Source organism: Lampris incognitus, chromosome 3 (genome assembly GCF_029633865.1).
Source record: "Lampris incognitus isolate fLamInc1 chromosome 3, fLamInc1.hap2, whole genome shotgun sequence".
Lineage (NCBI taxonomy): Eukaryota > Metazoa > Chordata > Actinopteri > Lampriformes > Lampridae > Lampris > Lampris incognitus.
Window position 1 is genome coordinate 79,617,627 of NC_079213.1, and position 25,885 is coordinate 79,643,511.

Genomic DNA, 25,885 nt, shown 5'->3' on the forward strand with positions numbered 1-25,885 from the left:
CCTGTTCAGGGGGGAGGAGGAACTCTGGGAAATAACGGGATCCTCCCACACACAACGTCCCCCTGGCGAAACTCCTCACTGTCAGGTGAAAAGAGGTGGCTGGCGACTCCGCATGTATCGGGGGAGACATGTGGTAGTCTGCAGCCCTCCCCTAATCGGCAGAAGGGGTGCAGCAGAGATCGGGATGGCTCGGAAAAGTGGGGTAATTGGCCGGATATGATTGGGGAGAAAAGGGGGGAAAAAAGAAAGCAGACTACAACGCTCCTTTACACTGTCCATGTAGTATGTCAACCATCCATGTATTGTAGTGTTGAACGCACCTGCGGTCACAGCAAGTCGGGCTGTGCTGTTCACAGAGCCGTAGACATTGGTCGCAGTGCAGCAGAACAGACCTCCATCCTCGGGAAAGGCCTCAGCTATCACCAGGGTGCAGATCTCCTCTGAAAAGCAACCATTATTGATGAACTGAAATCATCATTATAATCTCAGAAGTTGAATTTCAAAGGAAAAAAAATCACCTGAAATCGGTGAGGTGGGCAGATGAATATAGAAACTGGTCACTAGGTGCATATGGGTTGGGTTCACTTACAAAACACACTTGTACTCGATGAACAAACAAACATAGTGACGTTAACAGGCATGGAAAGGAGTGACATGTTGACTGCCCATTTGTTTGTAATGAGAGGCAAAGGGTACATATGATGGGCAGGTAGGCAAATGTTATGTGCATGGTAGACGGCTGACTGAGAGGTCAGAGAGACTGATGACTCAGTGGCCAAAAGGTAGATCAACATAGCAGAAGGACCACACGGACAGACAGACAGACAGACAACCAGGTGAAGAGGAGATAGACATACAGTAAATAAGGAAGTGACAGTCAACACAGGTATACAAACAGGAAGACTCACAAAAAGACAGACAGACAAACAGCGCAAGATACACTACCGTTCAAAAGTTTGGGATCACCCAAACAATTTTGTGTTTTCCATGAAAAGTCACACTTATTCACCACCATATGTTGTGAAATGAATAGAAAATAGAGTCAAGACATTGACAAGGTTAGAAATAATGATTTGTATTTGAAATAAGATTTTTTTTACATCAAACTTTGCTTTCGTCAAAGAATCCTCCATTTGCAGCAATTACATCATTGCAGACCTTTGGCATTCTAGCTGTTAATTTGTTGAGGTAATCTGGAGAAATTGCACCCCACGCTTCCAGAAGCAGCTCCCACAAGTTGGATTGGTTGGATGGGCACTTCTTGCGTACCATACGGTCAAGCTGCTCCCACAACAGCTCAATGGGGTTCAGATCTGGTGACTGCGCTGGCCACTCCATTACCGATAGAATACCAGCTGCCTGCTTCTGCTCTAAATAGTTCTTGCACAATTTGGAGGTGTGTTTAGGGTCATTGTCCTGTTGTAGGATGAAATTGGCTCCAATCAAGCGCTGTCCACTGGGTATGGCATGGCGTTGCAAAATGGAGTGATAGCCTTCCTTATTCAGAATCCCTTTTACCCTGTACAAATCTCCCACCTTACCAGCACCAAAGCAACCCCAGACCATCACATTACCTCCACCATGCTTAACAGATGGCGTCAGGCATTCTTCCAGCATCTTTTCATTTGTTCTGCGTCTCACAAACGTTCTTCTTTGTGATCCAAACACCTCAAACTTGGATTCATCCGTCCACAACACTTTTTTCCAGTCTTCCTCTGTCCAATGTCTGTGTTCTTTTGCCCATCTTAATCTTTTTCTTTTATTGGTCAGTCTCAGATATGGCTTTTTCTTTGCCACTCTGCCCTGAAGCCCAGAATCCCGCAGCCGCCTCTTCACTGTGGATGTTGACACTGGTGTTTTGCGGGTACTATTTAATGAAGATGCCAGTTGGGGACCTGTGAGGCGTCTGTTTCTCAAACTAGAGACTCTAATGTACTTATCTTCTTGCTCAGTTGTGCAACGCGGCCTCCCACTTCTTTTTCTACTCTGGTTAGAGCCTGTTTGTGCTGTCCTCTGAAGGGAGTAGTACACACCGGTGTAGGAAATCGTCAATTTCTTAGCAATTTCTCGCATGGAATAGCCTTCATTTCTAAGAACAAGAATAGACTGTCGAGTTTCAGATGAAAGTTCTCTTTTTCTGGCCATTTTGAGCGTTTAATTGACCCCACAAATGTGATGCTCCAGAAACTCAATCTGCTCAAAGGAAGGTCAGTTTTGTAGCTTCTGTAATGAGCTAAACTGTTTTCAGATGTGTGAACATGATTGCACAAGGGTTTTCTAATCATCAATTAGCCTTCTGAGCCAATGAGCAAACACATTGTACCATTAGAACACTGGAGTGATAGTTGCTTGAAATGGGCCTCTATACACCTATGTAGATATTGCACCAAAAACCAGACATTTGCAGCTAGAATAGTCATTTACCACATTAGCAATGTATAGAGTGTATTTCTTTAAAGTTAAGACTAGTTTAAAGTTATCTTCATTGAAAAGTACAGTGCTTTTCCTTCAAAAATATGGACATTTCAATGTGATCCCAAACTTTTGAACGGTAGTGTATTTGTATACAAAACTTGTGCCTTAAACACACACACACACACACACACACACACACACACACACACACACACACACACACACACACACACACACACACACACACACACACACAAGCATATGAACATATCTAGGTGCACACAAACACACACAGCCAGACTGAACAACAGATGTTCAGGAATGTCTGGGTGACTCACAGTGTTTCTGCCAGAGCCTGAAAGGAACACCTGATAGACCCACTTAGTCACACTGGCAGGAAAAGTCTGCACGTAAATTGGCATGTGTGTGTCAGCATCGTCCGTGCTTCTCCATGTGTGTGTTTATGTTCACTTGGGTGAGGGTTTGCTTAAAGAAGAGCTAGTTTTCAGACTTTCCCAGGGACTCCCTCTGAGCGCCACAGATGTAACGATGACTAACATTGTCTCCATCCTGCTCTGATATTACCCCTCAACTCAGCCTGACGGGCACAGCTGACAACACTGGGTGACAGATTTGGATTCCCGTCACAGACGACTGACAGCAGTAGAAACGGGGAAATGACCTTGCCTATTTTATGACGTCAAAATAATGACACATTTTTCAGAGGAACTTTTGTGACGTACCTGGCTCTGCTGCAGATCGAGGCTCTGGTACACACATCACAGGCAGGGAAAAGGGAGGAAAAAAAACAAAGAAATACTGGAATGATGCGTAAGTTGATCATTTTTATCTGTACCATTTACATTTCTCTACATAGCGTTTTATTACATAGCATTGCATCAGTACGCCATAGGGAATTCCCCCCCCCTTTTTCTCCTCAACTGAATTTGGCCAATTACCCTACTCTTCCAAGCCGTCCTGGTCTCTGCTCCACCCCCTCTGCTGATCCGGGGAGGGCTGCAGACTACCACATGCCTCCTCCGATACATGTGGAGTCACCAGCCGCTTCTTTTCACCTGACAGCAAGGGGTTTCACCAGAGGGACATAGCACATGGGAGGATCACGCTATTCCCCCCAGTTCCCCCTTCCCCCTGCACAGGCGCCCCAACCGACCAGAGGAGGCACTAGTGCAGTGACTAGGACACATACCCACATCTGGCTTCCCACCTGCAGACACGGCCAATTGTGTCTGTAGGGATGCCCAACCAAGCCGGAGGTAACAAGGGGATTCGAACTGGTGATCCCCATGTTGGTAGGCAACGGAATAGACTGCCATGCCACCCGGATGCCCATGAAGCTCCATAGGGAACTTAATGTAGCGACTGTTGAAATGTATTATTTATTGCTTTTTTTTTCTTAAAAATGGTTAATTGTCCATTTGTATGCTGATCATGTTGCTGGTGAATGCTGTTGCTTTGGTTTTAGTTTTGTACTTGTACTGGAGTACTGTTCAATGACCGTGAGTTGGGTTGAGCTGGAATGAACTGAGTGAACTGAATGTCTCACTTTTCTGTAGGATGCGAAAGTCTGGGGAGTCCAGGATTTCTTCTCCCTGCCGGTACCATCGAACCTGCAGTGGAGGAGTCGCCCGGACCCTGCACTCCAAAACCACCACCTGGCCCTCAGACGCTTGGGCATCCTGGAGCAGCTGCATACACACACACACACACACACACACACACACACACACACACACACACACACACACACACACACACACACACACACACACACACACACACACACACAGTAATAGGAAAAAGAGAGGACAGAGGTAAGCATGAGGAGGTGAGAGGAAACTGATAAACAAATGGGGAAGAGGGAGGGAGCTGCAGAGTGAGAGCATGGGAAGAGCAAGAAATATAGAGAGTGAGAAAGTGAGAGACAGCAGGCTAGAGAGCAAGTGAGAGAGAAAGGGAGAGATATGGTGACTCTTATCTCTATCCAAGAGTGTGGTCTTTCAATTTGAGAGTCGCCAGAGAGACAGAGAGAGAGAGAGAGAGAGAGAGAGAGAGAGAGAGAGAGAGAGAGAGAGAGAGAGAGAGAGAGAGAGAGAGAGAGATGATAAATTGTCACAGAACACCACTTGGGGGGGGTGGGATGCCAGCAGAAGATGACCCCTATTTACAACCACTCTTTTACACAATGAGCGCAAGAAAGGCACTGTCTGGCCAATCCTATGACAGCTTCTAGTGTTGCAGAACCGAAGGAACTCATCCATGTAGGGGCCAGGGGGGAGAGGCCGCTGTCAGCACCGTGTAACATCTTCAGCTAACCAACAGGGCCCCAGAGAAATGGATTGGTATATCTATCAGCAAGACACACTCTCTATGTCTGTGTACTTCAACAGGCGTTATCTCCCTCTCATTCCCTTGGTTTATTTTGTGTACTGTGTGTACATTGTACATTTTGGTTAGACAATGGTGGAATCCACATCACATCTGACAGTGTGTGTGTGTGTGTGTGTGTGTGTGTGTGTGTGTGTGTGTGTGTGTGTGTGTGTGTGTGTGTGTGTGTGTGTGTGGCATAGGTGACTTCACAGCACTGAGTCCGCCAGAGGAGTACAGCCTTCTCACTGGGATGATTAAAGCATTTACAGCTCCTGAGGGCGTATGCATGTGTGTGTGTGTGTGTGTGTGTGTGTGTGTGTGTGTGTGTGTGTGTGTGTGTGTGTGTGTGTGTGTGTGTGTGTGTGTGTGTGTGTGTGTGTGTGTGTCTGTATCTGTGTCTGTGTCTGTGTCTGTGTGTCTGTGTGTCTGTGTGTGTGTCTGTGTGCAGAAAGCCAATGTCTCCTTTTATAATGAGCTGGAAATAAATTTAGGTGCTGGCTGGTTGGCTGGATGAGAATGAAGCAGACCTGACCCTTGTGGGTTTGGCAGGACCATTCGATGCAGGAGGCAGAGCGCTCATCAAAGCCTACATGTTTCATCTGGCCCCCATAGGTGAAAACCACAGCACTGGGTGCTATTATTACAAGGAGGCTAACAGTCAAGAATTCTGTGTGTGTGTGTGTGTGTGTGTGTGCAAACATGAATGTGGATGGATGTATTTATGACATATGTATGCTCTGAATGTAATTGTCTTACATGCCTGTAAGGGTGAATATGGATTTGTATCAGCGCAAGTTTGCATGTGTGTATGCGTGTGGGTTTGTGTATGTGATCCCACACATTATAAACCAGCATACCTTGGTGAACACAGGGGGTGCTGTGGGAGTGGGAGGGGTGTCTCTGCCAGACAGTGAAGAGACTGGGCTCTGCATCTGGAAGACAAAAGGACTTACTGATCACTGGTGAAGAGTCACCAAAGAAATGAACTGGACCGAGTTTTGAAATCACTTTTGTTGATTAATATGTGCGTTGCATGTTTTACCCGCGGTGGTGGCTGGGACAGGGCTTGCACCAGTGTAGAGCGCTGAGTAAGTGCCTCAGATGTCTTGGGGGAAGATGAGCGGATTGTCAGGGACATTGAAGTGGTCTTCTTCTGCACCCTAAAATAAACAGCCTTCAATCTTTGGTCTCCTCTCGTGACAAACAAAAACATTTTTCCCAGAAGAGTGAACAACACTGAACACTTTCAGGAAACATACTAATTACACTGCAGTCATAAAACATTTTCACCCCAACGACTGAGATGATGTCACTGTGGAGAAGAGACTTATATTTGTAAACAGAGGAGACACCAAAGGATAGTCAGGATGGAGTCAGATCCTTTTTGAAGATAAAGGCAAAAAATAAACTTATTACATAACCAGAGTGAGACGGATGTATGAACGAAAAACAGAGAGAGAGAGAGAGAGAGAGAGAGACAGAGAGAGAGAGAGAGAGAGAGAGAGAGAGAGAGAGAGAGAGAGAGAGAGAGAGAGAGAGAGAGAGAGAGAGAGAGAGAGAGAGAGAGACCTTGCCCTTTAACCAAGTCTTTAATGGTCCAATTTTCCATTCACATTAAAATAACAATATTAACACAGATACTCATATATAGTGAAACACAACAATCCCCATACACAGTAAAAACAAAAATAGAGTGAGAGTGAGAGAGAGAGAGAGAGAGAGAGAGAGAGAGAGAGAGAGAGAGAGAGAGAGAGAGAGAGAGAGAGAGAGAGAGAGAGAGAGAAGAGGAGGGAGGGAGGGAGGGAAAATCCAGCACAATTTTAGTCATCGATCCAAAGACAATTTAGTTTGCTGAGGCTAGCACAAAAAAACATAGCATGCCATGCAACAAACAAAAGAAAAAGAAAGAAAGAAATACAGAGGCACTCAGAAAGAAAGAGAAAACAGAACGAAAGATGACCGGTGTGGAGGGTGAAAGAGAGCAAGGGGTGCAGAGTTCAATATCAGGTTGCGAGTGCAGGGGACAGTCCTGGCCACCTCATTATCTACCATATGATTCTTACAATATTAACCCTCCGCCCTTCTCATTAGCTAGATTATAGCCAGGTGGACTGGGTCAGAGAGAAGCTCTTAGGACCTGGTTATGGGCCTAGTTAAAAAGCACCATGGAGCAGATGTGATTAACCTCTGCAGGGCTCAGTTAACCTGTTACAGGGGGTTTTAGGGTTCATAGGGTCATGGGGTCATGGAACCGTCCTAAAACACACTTACTGCGGCATGGCTCCGGATCTGGACTTTGACACTGATCCCTCCCCCTCTGAGTCTGATGACGAAGCGCCTGCATTGCGAAATGAACAGAAAAAAATTAAATATATTATGGAAAGTCTTGAAGTTTTCGTTGCGGTGCACAACACCTTGTGGACAATAACACAAATGGCTAACAGGAAAAAGTCACCAGGCAGCAGTGAAACCAAGTTTTTCTTGTGGCCAAGTGACGTATCGTGACGTTATTTGGCAGCCAGAAAAACTACAGCCAGGCAGGGTTTCTGATACTCTAATCTACTCTAAACACGCTGTTCAAAAAACACATCCTCATTATCTCAACTAAGCTACGTCTCCAATGGGGGAGATGACATCCCATAAAACTAGTGCTGAGGATTTTATGGATGTCGATACAGAATCTTACTTGCAATGCATTCTGGTACGTGTAGGCATTGTGAGAAGTCTATGTGAGCAGGAGAACATCGATTTCTCCATCAATATAGTACATAGTGAGGACTTTATTGCATCAATTCACATTACTCATCAGTACTGATTGCACACATACAAAACCATCGGTGAAATTTCCCTTTAATTTCTTCCCTCGTATGAATGAATTGGCCACACCAGCATCACTTCTCCCTGCAGAGCATTCTCTTACCTTCAATGTAGACCTCGGCGTAGGTGTTGTCTGCTCCCAGACTGTTGGAGGCCACGCAGGTGTAACGTCCCGTGTCGTCCTCAAAGGCCTCAGCAATCACCAGCGTGTGCAAGTCACCATCCCTCCAGATCTGGATGTCAGGTGAGTTGTGCAGCTCACGTCCCTCACAGAACCACCTGCCCGAAAGACAGACCAATCATATGTTTGTAACTAAACACTCTGCGTCCACTTTTGTTTGGTCTTAATGAGACAAACAAAAACTGTACCACTGTAAAAAAAAAAAATAGACACAAAAAAAAAAAAAGCCAATGTAAAGCCAAAACGAAAGAATGGCTGACTCATTTTCAGTGGAAATCTTGTGTTGGAGAGAGAGGTGCAGTGTAGCGCTGGTAATAAATCCTCTGATATAATCACCTCAAATGCCTGGAAACACCCCACCAGTCTCTCCTAAATGTGTAGTGTTCCCACGGATTGCCAAAAGCTACTAATGAATTTTCAAGAACAGACAAGGACTCGTCTGTGTTGACCGCCGGCGTCTTGCCGTGATTGAGTTCTCTGTTCAATAAAACCTTGTCCGACAAGCACCCATTATTCTTCTTGATAAAACAGCCGAATGACTTAAATATGCTTGAGCACAATGTGATGGAGGCCTGCCAATCTTACATGTAACAACTCAGTAATTCCTAACAGACGTGCGCGCGCACACACACACACACACACACACACACACACACACACACACACACACACACACACACACACACACACACACACACACACACACACACACACACACTTCCTCGGGGCCATGTCTGAGAAAGTGTTTCCGTACCTGCTCAGCCTCAGCCGCCCTCAGGCAGGGACAAGACGTGGTATTACTGGAAGCAGACACACCTACACCTTCGCCAGCCCCCCCACCCACCCACCTTTCCGTCTACTCAGAGGTGTGAGTTTTCAGGCTAGAATCTGCTAACGCTGGCATTTTTCCAAGCTCTGGGACCCAGGGGAGATTAGAGACGGTCTACAACTCAACAGGCCTGATCTGTCTCATCTCTCCTCACAACACACATCAAATTAAACACTGGGCAATCCCCCATAGGTCACATTACCCATCTTCCACCTACACACGCACACACGCACGCACGCACGCACGCACACACACACACACACGCACACACACACACTTTGCATCTTTGCACAGCCTATTCAAAGAGATGGGTTGTTTGTGCCATTCACCTTTTGACCTTCTGCCCCGACAAGAGGGGGGAGAAGCAGCAATTCCCTAACATGTCGGCTGTACAGCTGTTCTGTTCCACTAAATCCCTGACATACTGACATTCCAACTATCTCAAGTGCTTTATAAGAATTCCCTACATTCTCCTGCATGGCCATTACTCGATTTTACCACTCTGGTGTGTCAGTCAAACAGCAGGCTAACTACCAAGCAGCAATTCATCAGCCAAAATGCTTTGACATCACGCCATTCTTGAGGATATACACCTGACGGTGTGAGTGTGGGAGATACTCAGAGAGCAGAGAACGAGCGTGAGAAAGTGATGGATTGGACTGGTACATGCACACGACTGGGATATGAATGAACATGAGTCAGCCAGGCTGAGACAGGACGCATCCATAGCATGTGCTTTGTCTGAATCATACTGAGCAATTCATTAGCAGCAGTAACAGGTGGTGCAGTCCAAGGACTTATGACCTTTGCACACCAACTCCAAAATTCCAGCCATCCATCCATTATCCAAACTGCTTATCCCAATCGGGGTCATGGGATGCTGGAGCCTATCCCAGCAGTCACTGGGCGGCAGGCAGGGAGACACCCTGGTCAGGCCGCCAGTCCATCACAGGGCCGACATATTCACACCTAGGGAAAATTTAGTATGGCCGATTCACCTGACCTACATGTCTTTGGACTGTGGGAGCAAACTGGAGCAACCAGAGGAAACCCACACAGACGCGGGAAGAACATGCGACCTACACACAGGATGACCTGGGATGACTCCCAAGGTTGGACAACTCCAAAATTCTGCATCTGAAAATTTCGCATATCAAAAAATAAATTTGACCTCACATTCTGTCCATTAAGTTTAAACACCAACTCGGAAAAAATCATCTGTCATGAATGTTTTTAGATCAGTTTCGACATTCTGTTTTTTTTTTCGCATCCATCAGCAAACTCTCAAAGAATTTTTTGGACCTCATTCTTGGACCTTTAAGTCATTCAGTTTCTGCATTTTCCTGCCTTCACCACTGCCACCTTTCTAACTCCAGCTTCCCAGCACAATGGGATCAGACCTGTTCATCTCCCTTATCGCCTGATGGAGCGAAATGACGGAAACTTGGCTGGCTCTAACATTTAGCCAGACGTTGGTGCCCTAAATGACAGGAAACAGATCCGCATTTGAGACAAATAAAGGCCTTATCCACTGGCTTGTCAACCCCAATAGCAGCTGCAGGCCAACAGTCATCCACCACACTCCTAACATCCCAGCAGCTATCCGTCCACTGCACAGACAAACAGGGGACTACTGAGACACCGTTGGTAAAAATCTGACAGCAGGTACATAAAAGTAAAAGGCTGACTGTTTGACCGTTTTTGTGGTTTTGAAATCAATCTTTCAGTTCAGAGCTAGGCAGGAGAAACTACTTGGTTGGGATACTGCTACAGCATGTCTGTTAGGAATTACTTGTAATCAAAAGTTAAGTTTCTTTCTTGGTGGGATTTAATGGCTTTCTTTATAGTCACTGACTCTTTTAACCAGAATAGCTAACGTTATCCCTTAGAGTCACGTGAGCCCAGATTGAAGTGCACCACATATGGAGCATATATGGACCACAATACAGAAATCCTTTTTTGATATAGAAACCTCTTTTGAAGAGTCAAATGAGGCACATAGGGTAATACATGACATGACTAAAATCATATATATATGATTTTAGTTATGTCATGTGACTAAAATCACATGACATGACTAAAATCACTCCCATCAGCTGCTGTAAGCATTAAAAGCCCTGATGACGGCAAATGTGTGTTTGAATGTGTTTTTATTGTATATGTGTGCATGCCACGTGCATGTGTGTGTGTGTGTGTGTGTGTGTATATATATATATATATCAACACGGATACGGGAAAAAGATTTTAATACATTGCAGTACAAGCCTGTTTTCGTGCGTCTCGCACTCATCAGCTGCTAATGTTTTATTCACAAAAAATCATACAGTTTACGTTACCCAGCGTCCCGCCCCTAATTTCAGTTGGACAGTGACCAATCAGATGGGGAAACATTCAAATTATAACAACCAATGGGGTAGGTACTTATGATGCACAGCAACCAATGGAGGGGTAGAAAAGATTACAACCAATGGGACCAAAATTTGAAGCCAGGGGAATTACACACGGGACATTCAAATATAATTTTAGGGTCTTTATTCCGATAGTACAAATATGGATAGATAAAAAGGTAAGGGGTTCACAACATCCCACTTTAGCTCCGTGCGTGTGAGAGGGGGTTTCTGGAGGGAATGGCCGTTTCAATTCAATGCAGCTCAAAATACAAAAAAATACTTGTATAAATCCAAATCCAAATACATACATACATATACATACATACACACACACACATATATATAAATATATATGTATACACACATACACACATATATAAATATATATACAATATGTGTGTGTGTGTGTGTGTGTGTATGACTACAGAGAACAGATGTGAGTAACAGGGGAGAAACTGCACAATGTATTTTCCACTATGTGTCATCTGTGTGTTCTGACCCCAAGCAGAGAAACTGATTACATTTCCGCACAGACCAACATGTGCACTAAAATGCAAAAACAAATACAGTTGTAATTCAAGAATTCAGCAGTTTTCTAGTGAGCACACAACTGTTTTTTTTCTAGTTTTCCACTCTGTTTATGGCACACAGGTCTAACAGCGTCTCAGAGCTGAATCCAAACTTAGGTCTTTCTGCTCAGTGGGGGTAAAGCAATGAAACGTAAATTTGTTTGGGCATAGTTTGATGAAACACAGAGCACAGCACAGCACTTAGTAGCTTATGTTCCACAGAAGGGGGATTGAGCACAAGCCATTCCTGACGAACACAACAATAAAACCCTGTATTAATCAACCTTAATGATCTAGTATTATGGATAATTACTGAGTAAACTCATTTAGAGACAGACGGTAATGTTTATTTAATCCTCTCTCCATTTCTGTGGAATGTGCTGAACAGGGCGCTGAGCCTGATAACTACCGAGTGCTTTCCCTGACACAGGAATGGGGACGAGGCTGAGTCACACGCAGTCTCATCAGGGAGAAGAAGCAACTCAACCATCAATGACTTCTGATGGAGAGGACGCAGGATGTGGTAGAAAGAGGTAGTCACGCTATACTCTCAGAAGATCGCTTGAAGACACTGGGTTTGCCAGTGGGACTACTCTAATTGCTTTCTACGTTTGTAACCATCCCATTTTACTCTTCTTACACAGTAGGCAGTAAAATACCACTACGTAACACAGCCAGCCAATCAGCTGCAATAATTGGGAGCATGCAGTTAATGTTTGCCCCCCATCCTGACTGAAACTCCTAGACCCTTCAATGCTCTCCCACTTCAAGACACCCAGCCAGACAGGACCACACATTGCACCACCACAAATACTACCTCGAGCATTGATCTTTCAACTGGTCTGTCACCAGCTTTGCAAATAAAGGTCAAGGTAAGCGAGAACCAGAAAGAGATATGCAAACAAACGTGGGTAAAGGCTGTCTAATCATGCACTGGATATGTAAAAGAGAAAGCCCTCAGTTACACAGCACTCGCTACTCTAACGTCTCCCTACAGCAACACATAGCATGACTAGATAAAGCCATGGGTGAGGCCAAATCAGAGCCTCCTGCCCTGGCCTCTGGAGTGCGTGCTGAAGGCCACAGTCTCCTTGCCTGACCCTGTTGTTATTTGCTGCTGTTGATGGAAAGTTTTATGAAGCAAAGCTCAGTTTCACCACAAACCCAAAAGAGTGGAGCCCAGAGCTGAGAGGGAAGGAGAGGGAGAAAGAAAGAGGAGCATTTAATCATAAAATGACCTTGGCAATGTCAAAAAGTGGCAGGGTTATTTGTCTATGAAAAACACCCTCACCAACAGTGCATCTGTATGGGAGGCATGGCATGCATGGGCTAGGCCTATATTTTCTTTAACTTGTTGTGTCTCTGTCTTTCTTCCCATCTAATGGCTGTGCTGCCAGGATACAGTGTCTGGGCAACAGACCACAAAAGTCAACCAAAGTACAGCTGGACAGAAAGAGCAGCATCAAAGCTGTCTTTATTTCTAATTACAAAGCACAATAGAGTCGAAGTAAAATTGTCAAAGTTTTCAAATAAGCCATATTGGTTCTATTATCCACCACAGTTAAATCTCCCAACTCGTGCCTACATGAGAGAGACAGCATTTCGATTTGACTCCTTCCTAAATACGTAAACCTGGACCAGGAATGCCAACACAGTTCCAAAATACCCTAAGAAAGGTCTAACTAACTAAAGCCACACAATAAAAAAGGTGTCAATGCAACATGTCTGTAGTTGTCAAGAAATGTTTTCTCTCCTCATTGCAGCCATTTAGCATGATGTCACGTAACACGCTATACAATTCAGCTGTTTCCAGGTATTACTACAGTGCTGGTCAGAGGTGTGGCTAAATTGGAACACATACTTTAGGAAAGCACAAAACTGATAACAAACAGCAGTTCCTTTATGGTAATACAATCACGATACTAGTACAAATGTATGAAGCTGACCAGTGAGAAAAATGTTGCATCAGACCTGTGGGCCAAGCCTGAAGTGAGGGAGTGCTGGATTTGGGTTATGAGCAAGTTTCTGGGGGCTGGCCGGGCCCATGTAAGAATACGCCCAAATTTAAGTTTCTGAAATACATTTCTTTCTACCATAATTCATCTTTGCATGCTTTCTGACAAATAAAACCCAATACATCACTGAGTAACATTCAGTGACGTACATTCATTGAAGTGACTTGGTCTCTGGGTACATCTGAAGAGGCAGACAGTGGGGGACAGTTTACCAAAGGTGCAACAATTCTTCGTTAAAATGTAGCTTTTTAAATTTTCACAAAATTATTTTGAAAGATCTAAAACTAGAATTATACAGCTGACAACAACTAGCTTTAAAACCGTTGAAAGGTTTACATATGCACTTTACAATCACTGTGAATCCGGTAAGGCAAGGTATACTTTATGCAATATAGTTGCATTTAGCAATTACCCATTATGGTTTTTATTTGAATGAAAATATAGACAATATATAGATTATTTTCCTGAATAAACAGATGTAAATTTGGAGAGTGATACCGATGAGAGCGATTAATTCTATTCTATGTGCTTATAGTGCTGCATGTTGTCTTTACAGGCGTAACTTATGGGGGGGTCAGGGGGGACAGGTCCCCCTCAATATTTAGAAGAGGTGAATTTGCCCCCCCCCCCAAAAAATATATCATGAATGATAATGTTAACTCCCTCGCCAAAAAAAGGTAAAATAACAACACAGACAGTCGAACTACTTAAAATGTCATTCATACTTGTTTTCCAACGATTTCATACACCCCTATGCTTGGACCATACCATTTTAACCTTGCCACTGGGATTACCGACCTCGTTGCTGTCTTGCAGTTGCTCCTGACAACCAGGAGACCGGAGCATGAATGATCGTGTAAGCAAGTGTAAGTAACGTAGCTAGCCAGCTTGCTTGTCTAGCCCAGTACACCACCCTTTCTTACCTTTGGGGTTTCTGAGTTAGATTTTCTTACGTATTTCCTGATGAATTATAGCCTTATCTAGTTTATAACTTGTGTTTGGGGTTATCAGTTCAGACCCCCTCATGAACTAGCTAGCGCTTGCTAACAGTAGCCCCTAGACGTTTATGTTAGCTTAAATGAACTTGAACTGATAATTTCGGGCACATGAAATAACATAATAGGTACATCTACAAACCAATTTGTGCCAAGGGTATTGTATTAGTTCAAATGCATCTACTACTTTCATTCACAGAGTCAACATGAGCAAGAGGAAAGTAACAGAAGATATCCGATAGGCTAGCCTATCTGAAAGTTGTTTTTCTTTTACATAAATAAGACATTTCCACAATAAATTGATGTAGAAAAAGAGCAAATTGGTGCATACAAATTCACCAGAATGCAGGAAATTAAATGTGTGATGCTCAAAATTTCCAGGGGGAGGACCCCCTGACCCCCCACTAAATGTGCCCCCCCCCCAATGTTCAAGTGAAACTTACTCCACTGGTTGTCTTGATCTATAACAATAACAGCCAGCCAATAATTTGATTTCACACAAACAAAGATATTGATTTTTTTGTCACATGGACAAAAGGTTGATTGTCTCCGCATCATCTTGTGACCCACAGCATTTGGACTGGGACTTGGATTGAACGTTTAATATTGTGAAAGGTGTCAGGCAGCACAGAAAAGATGTCGATGCATCGCTGCTCTTTCCTACATTTCAGTGCATCTTCGGTGACACAGTACTTGCTTCCTAAAGTGTAATCTGCATGTATATGATTAAGGCGATGGGGTGGGTGATATTGTTTGGTTCATAATTGCTTCCATGTGTTCATGCTGTAGGCAGAAATAAATCTGGTCCTCTCTACTGTATAGGATTTGATCAGTTTATGGCTGGTTTTTGGCAACACACACTGGAAACTAGACTCATGCTCATTAACAGGAAACTCTTGATAAAAGATGATAAATGCATGAATCCATCTCAATAGAGGAAGAAGAAACCATTAAGATGAGTGGCAATATGTGCAAGGCTCAGGATCAGAGGTTTGAGTTCACAAGAGGATTCCAGACAGAGGACAGCTGGAAGGGTTAGTCATACCCATGACCGGGGGGCAAAGCCATATACGTATTTCCTCTTCAAAGGGCAATGCTAACTACATTGACAAGGTCTCCATGCAACACTGGAGTTTATCTTAGCAGGCAAATGGTTCAAGCCAAAATATCAGAATTATGAAAGACTGTGGAATAATCATGCTGCTATTAATAGAAGTCCAGTGGTCCCCATAGTGGGAACATGTGAACATGTGCTAATGTAATGATTTTGATTTAAGTGTGAATCTGTATATACTGTAAGTGTGTGAGAGAGAGTGAGAGAGTGAGCGAATGAGAGAGAGAGAGAGAGAGAGAGAGAGAGAGAGAGAGAGAGAGAGAGAGAGAGAGAGAGAGAGAGAGAGAGAGAGAGAGAGAGAGAGAGCGAGAGAGAGAGAGAAATGGGGAAAGAAACAGAGACAGACTGCACTAAGATAGTGACAGAAGCAAGAGTGGCAGCTGATCTACAAATGTGCATACATGCACACTTGTGGACATACACGTGTATAAATACACACACACACACACACACACACACACACACACACACACACACACACACACACACACACACACACACACACACACACACACACACATACACACACAGTTTCAGTTCTGACAACTTTGTGTAACTTAGCCCAAAGGTACCCTCTGCCGTTAAATGCACATAGGCCTTTGTTGTCACAAAATGTGACCACCAAGAATATAAATGATTCGCAAGGTTCGAGCTGTTTGCTATTGCCTCAGAGAACAAGGCCACACTTTCTATAGAGGAATTGTACTTCTTGAATGAGCTGTTCAGAAAGTCACATGTTAAATTTCTCACAGACCAAAATCAGGTTGAAGGAGATCTCCAACCAAATGACCTCACTCTAGTGTCCCTGAGTCCAAAAGTTTCCTTTTCTGAAATGTTGACCTACACCAGGTCAACAATAAAACAGTTTCAAAATGTGAGGCAGGCTTTCACCCGAAACTAATGATTAATTGCAACAACAAACAAACATTTGAGCTTTAACTTACCTATGCTTTTCGAGCCCCCTGGGTATCAGAACAATGTCCCTATCAGTTATCTTGATCTTAGCCAGCACCTACACAGACTATTCTGCTGTCAGACTGAGATTCACTGAGATACTACCAGAGTACACTGACCTCACACCCTGCTTGCCACTTTGAAGCACTCCAAGACATACATGCAGAGCTCAGACCAAGCAGAGGGCAGAGAGGGAGGGAGCAGCTGAGAGAGCTGCCAAATTCCACACAACCGGAGAGAAAGGAAGACAGAGAAGACAAAAAAGACTAGACCGATTTACACGACAAAAATGGTTTCCTGCATAATCCTGCAAACTAGACTCCGTTTCTCAATGGGAACCCCAGCGCAGTGGCGGCTCCTGCCAAATCTCTCAGGGGGGGCAATTGTTAAAATGATGGCTACGGTGATCTGTTCAATGTGTAAATTAATCTAAGTCAGCTGGCTAACTTGACATTGTCACGTTGCATTGTACAATTTGTTATTTTTTCACCTCATATACTGTATAGTATTTGTGGACAGATACTAGTGTAAACTAGTAATAAGACACGTTAGTCCCTAGCTAACAGATCTGAACCTTTAGCCGAGCGGTTAGTGATGTCGCCTTGTGGTATAGTACACCTTGTATCGAATCCCGCACCGGACAAGAAAATAACCGGTTACATTGGTGGCAGCGGTGGGATCCGGAAGCGTGCAGATCCTCAGAAGTCTCTTCGGAGCGCGGGAATAACAAAGCGCGAGGGCGCGCTTCCAGGGAGGGTGACGACTGTAAGCTACTAATAACACACGTTAGTCCCTAGCTAACGAGTCCGAGCGGTTAATGACGTCGCTTTGTGGTGCAGTACACCTCGTATCAGATCCCGCACCGGGTAAGAAAATAACCGGTTACACTAGGGTTGGGTTCAATTTGTGTTTTTCCAATTCGAATCAATTTTCATCATAACGTTCTCGTCGATTCTTTTAATCCATGAATTTATCTTTTAATGGGGTTTTTCACCGTTGACGTGAAATGGAAATTACGGACCTATGGAAATTACAGACTGGAAACTGCTTTGGGGTCAATTGTCAATGTAAACATTGTCATGTACCAGTTTGGCATGTAAGGGCATCCGTATGTATGTGACGTCACCTGTTGATGTGGGAAGAAGCGCGAGAAATATTATTCGGGCGGTCTTGCAATACGGTGGAATAAAGTAAGCCACGTTAGGCATTGTGTAATAACGGTGTGCCTAATCATTTATAATTAATGACACCTAAATAAGCATATAGGTGGGAATAACAGATCAGAACAATGGCGACGAGTGATGTACCGAGCCTAAGCTAAGTGATGAGCTAAGGTTCGTAACGTTTAGTTAGATCTGAAGTGTAGCTAACAGTTGTAGCTAGCTAGCGCGGCAGCATGGAAAAGACAGCATGCGTCAGGCCCGTAGCCAGAAACATATTTTTTTTGGGGGGGGGGGGTCGGGCAACACTGCCGAAAGCTACCGGTAAATAAAATTCCCACACTGTATACTATAGCCTAATACCTAACCGTACGGTAAATGTCAACGTATTAATGGCCCATAGATAATCATCAATGCAAAAGTGGGTCTTACCTTATAAAAGCAGGTCCAATCGTTTTTTTTGTCTGCAAAAGATGTCCAGTACCTCTTCCGGCGTCACCACAATGTCTCTGTGCTCCGAGAGCAATGTCAGTCCATTAGGCTGTCTTTCCGTCATTGTACTGCGCATTTTGTCCTTGATCCTCCCCAGACGGGAAAAACTTCTCTTGACATGGGCACTGGTGACAGGAAGCGTGGTCAAAACGCGGAGAAGCTTGAAGATGCTTGGAAACAACTCACTGTTACAGGCATTTAATGCCTCAATGGCATTTTGTGGAACATAAGTTGCATCTTTCCATTTATCCCGCCAGGTGTCAATTTCTGACTTTACAACTTCCAGATGCGGTGACACTTCATCAGGATACAGGTTGGAGAGTGCTTGAGCTGAGCTGTCGTTCAGCATGCTGACCTTAGATGACAGTAAGGAGCAGAGGTTGGAGATCACATTTCTGTGTTTGCTGAAGCGTTCCTTCATCTGTGATGAATAAAAGTCAAGCATGACTATGAAAAGCTTTTGCCGGTAGTGATTTTCACAGGCCTTCAATGGATCCTCATTGCAGTCCATGCCTCTTCGTGGTCGAAATTCAACCCCATACTTGGCTGCTTGGGAAGAGGTCTTTTAGAAAATCTGCCTGAACTCCATCTCAGAGTTAGCCCTCATCTCATCTACCTGCTTAATAACAGCATCAGCAGCTGAAACGCAACTCACCAAGTCACAATTTTCCTTCTGAAGGAAGGTGGACAGGTGGTCGGTTTTTGCAAGCATCTTCTCACTCACATTCATGGACAGCATGAATTCTGCATTGTCAATTGAATTAAAGAGCTGAGTGGCTTTGACAGATGTGTCTCCTGTGAAGGTTTCCCTGATTTTCTGCAGGCTGGATCGCACAGGGTCTAAAAGCTCGTTGAATGTAAATATTGCGTCGTGGCGTTCGACCCATCTCATTTCACACAACTTCGTCAGTCGCGTTTTCTTGCAGTCGGGTAAAAGACGCTCCGTCTCGTGTCGCAGACTGGCAGACCGCAAAGCCCAATCATGGAAAAAAGTGCAGATTTCCGAGACAATTCCAAAGCAATTTCGCACCATTTGTACAGTGCAGCACTTGTTTAGGACCAAATTCAAACTGTGGCTGGCACAGTGCACATAAACTGCTTGCTTGTGCTTCTCTTTGATTTTAGCTTGGGCACCATTTAAACGGCCACTCATGACAGATGCGCCGTCGTATCCCTGGCCACGTAAAAACTGTAAATCAACGCCTGCATTTGTCAACAGACTTTCGATTGAATTGGCGATTGCCTCCCCGGTTAACTTCTCGATATCAACAAAGGACAAAAAATCCTCTCTGATGCTATATTGGCTGTCATGCTGGTTCACGTATCTGACACAGACAGAAAGCTGCTCCCGCCCTGAAACATCTTTCATTTCATCTGCCAACACAGCGAAACACTGCGCGGAGTTTACTTTCTGCACCAGTTTGTTTGTTATCACATCTCCAATTATGCTGATTATTTCATTTTGTACATCAGGACTGCAGTAGCTAGCGTTTGCTGCACATTTACTCAAGTGTTGTAACAGTACTGTGTCGCCAGATGTAGCCCTAAACCTGAGTAAAGCCCTGAAATTTCCGTCATTGTGAGTTGGCTCATTCAATGTCACTGGTCCTGAATCAATATCACCTCTCAGGGCGAGTTCTTGGCGACCGCAAAAAAATCAACGTTGCAATGATGCTTTTGAGTTTTTCTCTGTTTTCTTGGACTCGCTTTTTTCTCTCAGAATCTAGCCTCAGTGAAATTGCATCCATTTTATTGTTGAGAACCATTTGGAAATTGTCCGCTTTCAAACATGCATCCTTGTGATATGCCTTTTGTGCATGGTCTTTGAACGTCTCTAAAGCATGTTTCCAGTCTGAGAAGTGGACATTAATTAGCTTGCCAGCTTTTCTGTGCCCTCCCTTGCCCACATGCTCGACTGCAAACGCAACACAGTGCTTACAAAAACAACCGTCGGACCTTGTTGAGTATACTAGCCCGCTAAACTGGTCAATCCAATGACGTTGGAAACGTAGTTTACCTCTTAGTTTTGTAGGGAATGTTTGTCCGATATTGGCCGTCCAGTCCAGTGAGTATATTTCTCTTCTCTGTTCGTCTGATATTTTCCCACCAATATAATCCACAAAGTCGTGTGAAAACGTTTCCAAGGTAGAGGACAGCGGGTCTGCTAACTCTGGCTCCGTCTCCGAGGAGGAGGGCAGTGGGTCTGCTAACACTTGCTCCGGGAAATCGGTAACGTTAGTGACCAGATCATCTGTAATGTTCTTTTTTTTTCTTTTTTGAGTCGGGACACGTTGAAACAAAAAAATCACTGATTTTACGAATATTAACTTCACTGCTCTTGCCTGATTTATAGGCAGCTTTCGGCGGCTCCATTGCTTTTGAAAAGCAAACTATAGATCGACCATTTAACTAGCATAACCAGTGGCAGGTTGCTTAGCTGATTCGTCAGACCCCTGATTCAATCAAAAGTGTGTGATTTTATTTGTTTTACGAAACAGACCAATAAGATACATCATGTTTGGAAACAAATTAACTGACAGGTTTAACGCCTGGCAGTCACGATAGATGCAGTGTATGAGTAGGCTAGAGGGGCGGGGACAAATAATCAACACGATAACTAAATAATTATTGGTGCCATTTCAGACGGGCCGTGGGGTTTCGGGGGGGGGGGTTCAGACACGAAAACCACCTACCTGGCTACGTGCCTGGCATGCGTACCGGCGTTTGATTGCTACTCCGACCCGGCGACTTTGGGGCCGCGGTGGACAAGATGGCTAATGTCATTTGAACTGTTTGCTGATGGGAAAGGTCTGATCATCGATGATAACACCGAGGATGCAGTGAAGCAGCGCCGGAGAGCACTTCTTCTGCATCACGCAGGTCCAGACACACAGGACATCTTTTCAACTTTGGACGGCACCGGAGAGGTGACTGATTATGATGCCGCTGTTGCAGCTTTGAACAGATATTTCGTGCCTCAGGTAAATGCTACATTCGCCCGCCAGACATTTCAGAAAATCTCCCAGAATCAAGGGGAGACAGTACAACAATTCGCTACACGCTTGAGACGTGCGGCAAAAGACTGCGGTTTTGGTGGAGACACAGACGATCAGATTAGAGATGCAATTGTAAGCAAATGCACGTCAAGTTATATTCGCCGTAGACTCCTCGAAGAGGCGCGTGGTTTGGTGCTTGCTCGCGCTCTCGAGTTGGCGGCACAGTGTGAACAAATTGAAGAACAAATGGCGGAGATGTCTGTGAGGGAGGGGAAAGCTGAGGCGACTGAGTCGTGTCTCACAGAGAGGAGGGAAATATCAGAAGAGAGGACAAGGGAGACCGGGCGCGGATAGAGGAAAAACGGACAAAATGGACAAAACGTGTTTTAGATGTGGACATTCAGACCACTTTGGGAAAGACCCCACTTGTCCCGCGCGCGGCCAAACGTGTTGCAACTGTAATGGTAGAGACCATTTCGCAAAGCAATTGTAACGGGGGCAGTCCTATCTTGTTCTATGCTGGTCAGCCTGCAGCACGCCCGTCACTCTCATCATTAACTCTGCGTTGTGTTCTATTTTCGGTGGGGCCCCAGGTGTTGTGGGGGGCCCTCAGTCTCTCATCATCATCATCATCATCATGATCAAGGAAGGAGCGGGGACACACAGGACTCTATTTGGCCCACCTTGCCATTTATTTTGGTTTCAAACCCTTCGACAACCGTCCAGTCCTCCAGCGGGAGCGGTGTTTCTTACGGACGTGGGGGTCGAAGTGCAACCACTGCCCGGACTCCACTCGTGTGCGTTAGAAGTAGAAACCGTCCACGGGACTCCGATGTAAGAAAGGATAAACAAGTATTTTATCCCACAGCTTGCAGTATCTTCTTACAGGGATACTCAAGGTTACGTTCTCCTCAACCAGCAAAACTGTCCCACGGTAAGAAACACGTGTGGCTCGGCTCGATTGCTGCTTGAGACTCCTCCCACAAAACAAAAATGGCCTCTCCCGCGTTCCCTCTTCCGTGTACCCACAAGACCTCTCTCTTAAAGCGACAGTACACGTATATGACGGTCGTTGGAAAACATACATAAAAGTAAATAATGACATAAAATAAAATGTAGTAAACACAAATAACAGCACACAGACAGGATTTGGTGATATTTCATACTCAAACAAAATAAAATAAAAACATTAATTTTAACCTGGTTACACAATGCAAAACAAAAGGTGCAACAGGAAAGGAAAAAGTGCATAAAATAGAGATAGAAGAACATGATTATGCCTTTGTGTTGAGTGATACAAACAAGTCAGATAGGCTCAACATAAATGTGGGAGGAGTTAGCTTGAAGATGCTTGTCGACTCCGGGGCTGCTTGCAATGTAATAGACGAAAAGACCTGGGAGGGTTTAAAGTCAGAGAAAATTAGGTGCCACTCATATGTCCCAAAGCCGGAAAGGAAACTATTTTCCTATTCATCTAACCAACCTCTACACATTAAAGGGGCGTTCACATACAAAGTAAAGATAGGAGATCGCTGTGAACAAGCAGAATTCATAGTAATCAGAGGTGATGGAGAACCACTACTAGGAAAAGAGTTGGCCATGAAACTAGGTGTACTGAAAATAGGTGCCAACATATCAGCCGTCAGAGACATGAACCAATCACTTCAGCAGCAGTACCCGACTGTATTTCAGGGGGTAGGGAAACTGAAAACAAAACAGATAAAGCTACACATAGACCCAGAGGTGACACCAGTAGCACAGCCACTCAGGCGTATACCCTTCAACCTACGGGCGCCTGTGGAGGCCAAGATAAATGACACTCCGTTTGAATTCGGTCCAGAACAGAAACAAGCGTTTGAGGCGCTGAAAGAGGGCTTAGCCAAAGCAGGGACACTAGCCTACTTTAACAAAGATGCACCGACCAAAATCATTGCAGATGCTAGTCCAGTGGGATTAGGAGCAGTGTTAGTACAGACCCAGAATGGAGAAAATGTTCCCATTTGTTACGTCAGTCGTGGTCTAACCGACTGTGAACGCAGGTATTCTCAGACAGAGAAAGAGGCCTTAGGTCTGGTATGGGCGTGTGAAAGGTTACACCCATACATCTATGGTAGACGATTTGACTTGGTTGCAGACCACAAACCTCTTGAATCTATCTACAGCCCACGTTCGAAACCATGCGCTCGTATAGAGCGATGGGTCCTAAGGTTACAGCCTTATGATTTTAAAGTAGTACATATCTCGGGCAAAAAGAACATAGCAGACCCACTATCACGTCTGCTGGGGAACAGCGCACTGAAACAGAAACATGCACACGGATCCGACGAGTACGTGAGATTCGTTGCAGTGAGTGCCACACCCAGAGCATTGACAACCCGCGAGGTGGAGGAGGCATCAGCCCACGACGAGGAGCTGATCGAGGTGCGTAAAGCTATTGAGAGTGGACACTTTGAGAAGTGCGCAGCATATGCCGCGGTGGCTAGTGAGTTATGTGTAATAGGACAGTTGGTTCTACGTGGAACGCGTATTGTGCTGCCACAAGTACTGCGGGCACGCGCTCTCTCACTAGCACACGAAGGACACTTAGGAATTGTCGGAACTAAACAGCACCTCAGGAGCAAAGTCTGGTGGCCAACAATGGACAGAGCAGCCGAGAGACATTGTAGGTCATGCCACGGATGCCAAGTTGTTGCTCGGCCAGACGCACCGGAACCGTTAAGACCAACAGAGTTACCAGAGGGGCCCTGGCAAGATATTGCCATTGACTTACTCGGACCCCTGCCGACAGGTGACTCGATTCTAGTTGTAGTTGATTACTACAGCCGCTACTATGAGTATGACGTGTTAAAGTCCACAACCACGTCAAAAGTGATAGACAGTCTAGAGACGATCTTCAGTCGACATGGACTTCCCGTCACACTGAGGTCGGACCAGGGTCCTCAGTTCAAATCAGAGGAGTTCAGTGAGTACTGTGACACCAACGGAATCAAGCATGTGAAAACAACGCCACGATGGGCGCAGGCGAACGGCGAGGTAGAACGTCAAAATGCCTCGCTGATGAAGAGGATTCGCATCGCTGTTTCAGATGGACTCAATTGGAAGCGAGAACTCAGAAAGTATGTGACAGTATACCGGAGCATCGATCACGCGACCACAGGGAAGAGTCCCGCGGAGTTGCTCTTCAAAAGAAAGATGAGGGGGAAGCTGCCAAGCATCACAGCAGCACACGCTGATCTGGAGGTAAGAGACAGAGATGCAGAACAGAAAGGACAATCAAAGATCTATGCAGACGAACGGCGTCACGCCAGGTACTCGGATGTCAATGTCAGTGACACGGTCCTGGTGAGACAAGAAAAGACTGATAAACTGACAACACTATTCAACACAACGCCACACAAGGTGGTGAGCAAATCAGGAAACCAAGTTGTCGTCGAATCTCCAACCGGAGCCAGATACACACGGAACACAACATTCGTGAAGCGATACACCAGTACTCAGGAGACACCTGCCGGAGCAGAAGCATCACAGGATGCCGAGGACTGCACATCAAACAGAGAGACACTGGGTGCTCAAAACGCAGAGCGGAGCAACACCAGCAATGACACCCCGGGGGCAGACAGGCCTCCAAGAGAGAGACGCTTGCCATCGAGGCTGGCAGATTATTATGATATGACATAGACTGGAGAAATGTATAAAAAAACTGTTGGGTCAAGTTCAGTGACGATTGTTGTTTGATGATGCAAATGTTAATTAACATGTTAAAAGGTCTTATATGTTTACAGACTGTTCATAAGTGAATGTGTGTTAATGGAGAATTAATACATGAACCCAGCCACTGAGGATGCACAAGCCAGTGCATCCTTAGTGCCGGTCCCAAGCCCGGACAAATGGGGAGGGTTGCGTCAGGAAGGGCATCCGGTGTAAAATCTTTGCCAAATCAAATATGCGGATCATAAATATGCGGGGAATTAATACATGGTTCTAATTAAGGTGAAAGCATACAGAACATGTGGTATGTGTTTTGGTTAGGAATGTTTTGATACTGTCATTATATGGGTTCATATTTTTTAACTGAAAATAACCTGAAGTTTATTTCCCAGAAAAGGAGGGATGTCATGTACCGGTTTGGCATGTAAGGGCACCCGTATGTATGTGACGTCACCTGTTGATGTGGGGAGAAGCGCGAGAAATATTATTCGGGCGGTCTTGCAATACGGTGGAATAAAGCAAGCCACGTTAGGCATTGTGTAATAACGGTGTGCCTAATCATTTATAATTAATGACACCTAAATAAGCATATAGGTGGGAATAACAGATCAGAACAAACATCAATATTTTTGATAGCACATCAGGTTAGATGTACAGTTTACAGCATTAGTTCTATGAGAATCTCTTTCATATCCAAGCAAAATTGGTATTGTAACTGAAACACCCCTAACTGAATCGACATTGAATCGAATCAAATCGATTTGGGAAATCAGTGGCGATACTCAGCCCTAACAGCTACATCCAGGAGTTCACTGTGAATTTCTTGAATAAAATTGTTTTGGCTCTACAATGACAGAAC

The 25,885-nt window shown here is 44.8% G+C and overlaps 1 protein-coding gene across 1 annotated transcript in view; it reads right to left on the reverse strand.

Annotated features, from left to right (window-relative positions):
* The window catches only part of palld (palladin, cytoskeletal associated protein), a 143,044-nt gene that overhangs the window by 100,527 nt on the left and 16,632 nt on the right, over nt 1-25,885 (reverse strand). Inside the window, exons 2-8 of the mRNA XM_056278031.1 lie at nt 7,727-7,902; nt 7,078-7,144; nt 5,849-5,966; nt 5,664-5,738; nt 3,983-4,124; nt 3,159-3,182; nt 321-440 (exon numbers count right to left, since the gene is read on the reverse strand). Coding sequence (XP_056134006.1) covers nt 321-440; nt 3,159-3,182; nt 3,983-4,124; nt 5,664-5,738; nt 5,849-5,966; nt 7,078-7,144; nt 7,727-7,902 — 722 coding nt within the window. The remainder of the gene's footprint in view (nt 1-320; nt 441-3,158; nt 3,183-3,982; nt 4,125-5,663; nt 5,739-5,848; nt 5,967-7,077; nt 7,145-7,726; nt 7,903-25,885) is intronic.